The sequence below is a fragment of the Chanos chanos genome, chromosome 5, assembly GCF_902362185.1.
Source record: "Chanos chanos chromosome 5, fChaCha1.1, whole genome shotgun sequence".
NCBI classification, from domain to species: domain Eukaryota; kingdom Metazoa; phylum Chordata; class Actinopteri; order Gonorynchiformes; family Chanidae; genus Chanos; species Chanos chanos.
Genome location: NC_044499.1, coordinates 11,286,264 through 11,289,112, shown reverse-complemented (window position 1 = coordinate 11,289,112; position 2,849 = coordinate 11,286,264). Strand labels below are relative to the sequence as shown.

General features: G+C 45.6%; 1 protein-coding gene across 1 annotated transcript in view; it reads right to left on the bottom strand.

The window, feature by feature from the left end:
• Positions 1 to 396: 396 nt before the first annotated feature.
• Positions 397 to 2,849, bottom strand: part of rem2 (RAS (RAD and GEM)-like GTP binding 2) — an 11,213-nt gene continuing 8,760 nt past the window's right edge. Inside the window, exons 4-5 of the mRNA XM_030774642.1 lie at positions 2,830 to 2,849; positions 397 to 725 (exon numbers count right to left, since the gene is read on the bottom strand). The exon at positions 2,830 to 2,849 is cut by the window's right edge and continues 158 nt beyond it. Coding sequence (XP_030630502.1) covers positions 397 to 725; positions 2,830 to 2,849 — 349 coding nt within the window. The remainder of the gene's footprint in view (positions 726 to 2,829) is intronic.

Here is a 2,849-nt window from a genome sequence, read left to right as displayed (position 1 = left end):
CTATACTAAGACTTCTATCCATCTTAATAATATACAATGGGAGTGTGTGAGAGTGTAATTAGGTGTTTCTTGCATCTAATGTGCTTATGAATGACTCATGGCTTATCCCTAATTGTCTGTAATGAAATTACTCTCTTGCATGGTTGGGCTCCTTGCTTTTTGCCCTTATTGCCCTGTTTCATACAGTCTGATTTCGACCTAGTAACCTTTTAACATCTTTGACAGTCAGGCTGTGACTGTATCTTTCTGGTCTCACATCTTAAACCCCAACACGGCAATGTTCCCTTTTAAAAACCGTGCCCTCAACATTCTCCTATGAAACTCCTCATTCCTGTTATGATCTCCCCTCTTTTCTTTACATCTCTCTGTCTCTCGCTATCATTCACTCTGGCCGTTTTACAGTGTGCTGAGATCATGACAGGAGCGGGATTTCTGTCGGAGCATCCTGCAGGCCCGGTTTCGACTGTGGTCTCGATCTCGGGTTCTGTCTCTGTCCCTTTCACGCCCGTGCGAGCGTGGTACCAGCCCAGAGAGGAAACGTTTGGCCCTGCTGGTTAGACTCTCTCTGCGGCCTCCTCCGGGGGCTCCTTCTGTCCAACCAGGCCCCAAGCTGTGGCCGCGAGCAGCCCTAACAGCTGCATCCAGCAAATCTGAGGTGCGGTGGTCCAGAGAGGCAGAGAGCTCCAAGTACAGACAGTCAAACATCACTGCAGTTGAGTGGGCCTCTGAGAGACAGACGGAAAGAGAAAAAGAAAGAGAAATGGATATTGGATTTGACAACCACTTGTCAGAGTAACCCAGATGAGCATAATGAAGTGAATGAGACTGAATGGAGCAGAGTGGAATGGAACAAAAGTCTAGTAGAGATAAGGAGTGCACTGGTGGGTGGAGTAGATGAGATGGAGCTCACTGCCTGACTAAGCTCCATCGTGAGTCTCCGAACACCACAGCTGCTGAGCGACAGAAACAGAGAGATGGGAGGAGGTTTGAGGACAAGATGAGAATGAAAGAGAGAATGAGAGTGAGAGAGTGTGTGTGTGTGTGTGTGTGTGTGTGTGTGTGCTGATGAATCACTCAGGCACAGAGATAGAATGAAGATATAAAATGGCAGGTCTTGTTAGCGTAAAGATGAACTGAGCCTCATTTCCATTTCCGCAACAAATTCAAGATTCACAACAAGTGTGGAGCTGTGTATTTTAGATTACAGAGTATCCCTGCAATGTCATAAATAGCGTTTATGACCAACAGCCCATCTTCCTGCTGCATGAGACATGGCACCTCCATCCTAGTGTATAACCTTATAGTCTATACTCATTAGCCACTTCGCAAACATACTGTTTGTGTATTTCGGTCTGATTTCTATCTGTAGTTCAAATGTCAACTCAGATTGATTGGACTGAAACCTACAGAGTGTAAATAAAGCCACACTCTTTAAATGACAGCTGAGCAAGTATGTACAGACAATAGAAGCGTGACACTGAGTATGTGGGAGACAGACAGGATGCATACGTGCGTGCGTTTGTCTGTTTGTGTGTGTGCTTGCATGTGCTCGCCTGTGTGCGTGTGCATGCGTGTGCATGTGTGTGTGTGTGTGTGTGTGCGTGCGCGTGCGCGTGTATTAGAGGGACAGGATGAGACAGAGAGAGAGACATTCAGAACCTTTCTGTATTGATGACCCACACCACTCTAGCTCTGACAGACAAGATCGTGCTGAGCACCACAGCAACCAGATAAAAACCCCCCCTCCCTCTCTCTCGGCCACACCCACCTCGTACAGACATAATCTCTACATGAAGTGGACACAGATAATAACAAGTACTATTCGCATGCTATCCTATTATTCTTATGGCCACAAGCTGCCAGTCACTAACATGCATACATGCCAAAGAGCGCAATAATACTGAGCCCTATTCCCCCTCCCCCTCCCTCCCCTCATTCTCTTATCACACCGCTCCAAACATACAGCCCAGTGTTTTTCCCATCAAACAGCAAAACAAGAGAAAATGAGAGAGGTGTTAAAGTGTGTGTGTGTGTGTGTGTGTGTGTGTGTGTTTCCTTGTCAATGGCACACATCTTAAACACACAACACACAAACATAAGATAGTAACAACAGCGCTCTGCTGGCAGGAGATAATCCACAGCAAACAGAAGGACGTCCAAAAACAACACACAGAAGGACCAGTGGAGATTAAATAAAAGTGAAAGGAAAATAAAACCCCTGAGCGAGCGATGGGATGCTATACCAATATTGCCCAGTCAGTGAATCCACACACAGATATCATTATACAGCCTCATTTTACCTCAGACAGATATGGCATTCACTGCAGAGTCAATAAATAAAAAAAACAAACAAAATCATCTAAATGATCTAAATCATCTAAATTATTATCTAAATGATCTCATCTTAACAGTGCTAAATTTGATTAATCAAGATTCTGAAACTCGCATAAATTACTGATACGTATCAGCTTATCTGTTTGTAATTTTGACAACCACTCGAAGTGATGGGCTTCACTGTGAGATGTGCGCAGCCTCTGAGCGTAGAAAATGCCAGCGATGAAACGCTGCTCGAAGGCCAACTTTTTTTTTTTCATCAGCTCAGTTGCCTCCCGTAGAAGACATACTCAATGGAGACAAACAAGCACACTGAGAGTAGAGGGGGCAAAGGAGAGTGAAGAGAAGCAAAAAGATTTATGGCTGGATGAAACACACATGGAGGGGGGGGGGGGGGGGGGGGGGAGAGGAAGAGAGGGGGAGAGAGAGAGAGAGAGAGAGAGAGAATGAACAGAACAGGGAAAGAGAGAGAGAAAGAACAGAATCTGGCCCTACCCTCGGTGCTGATCTCACGA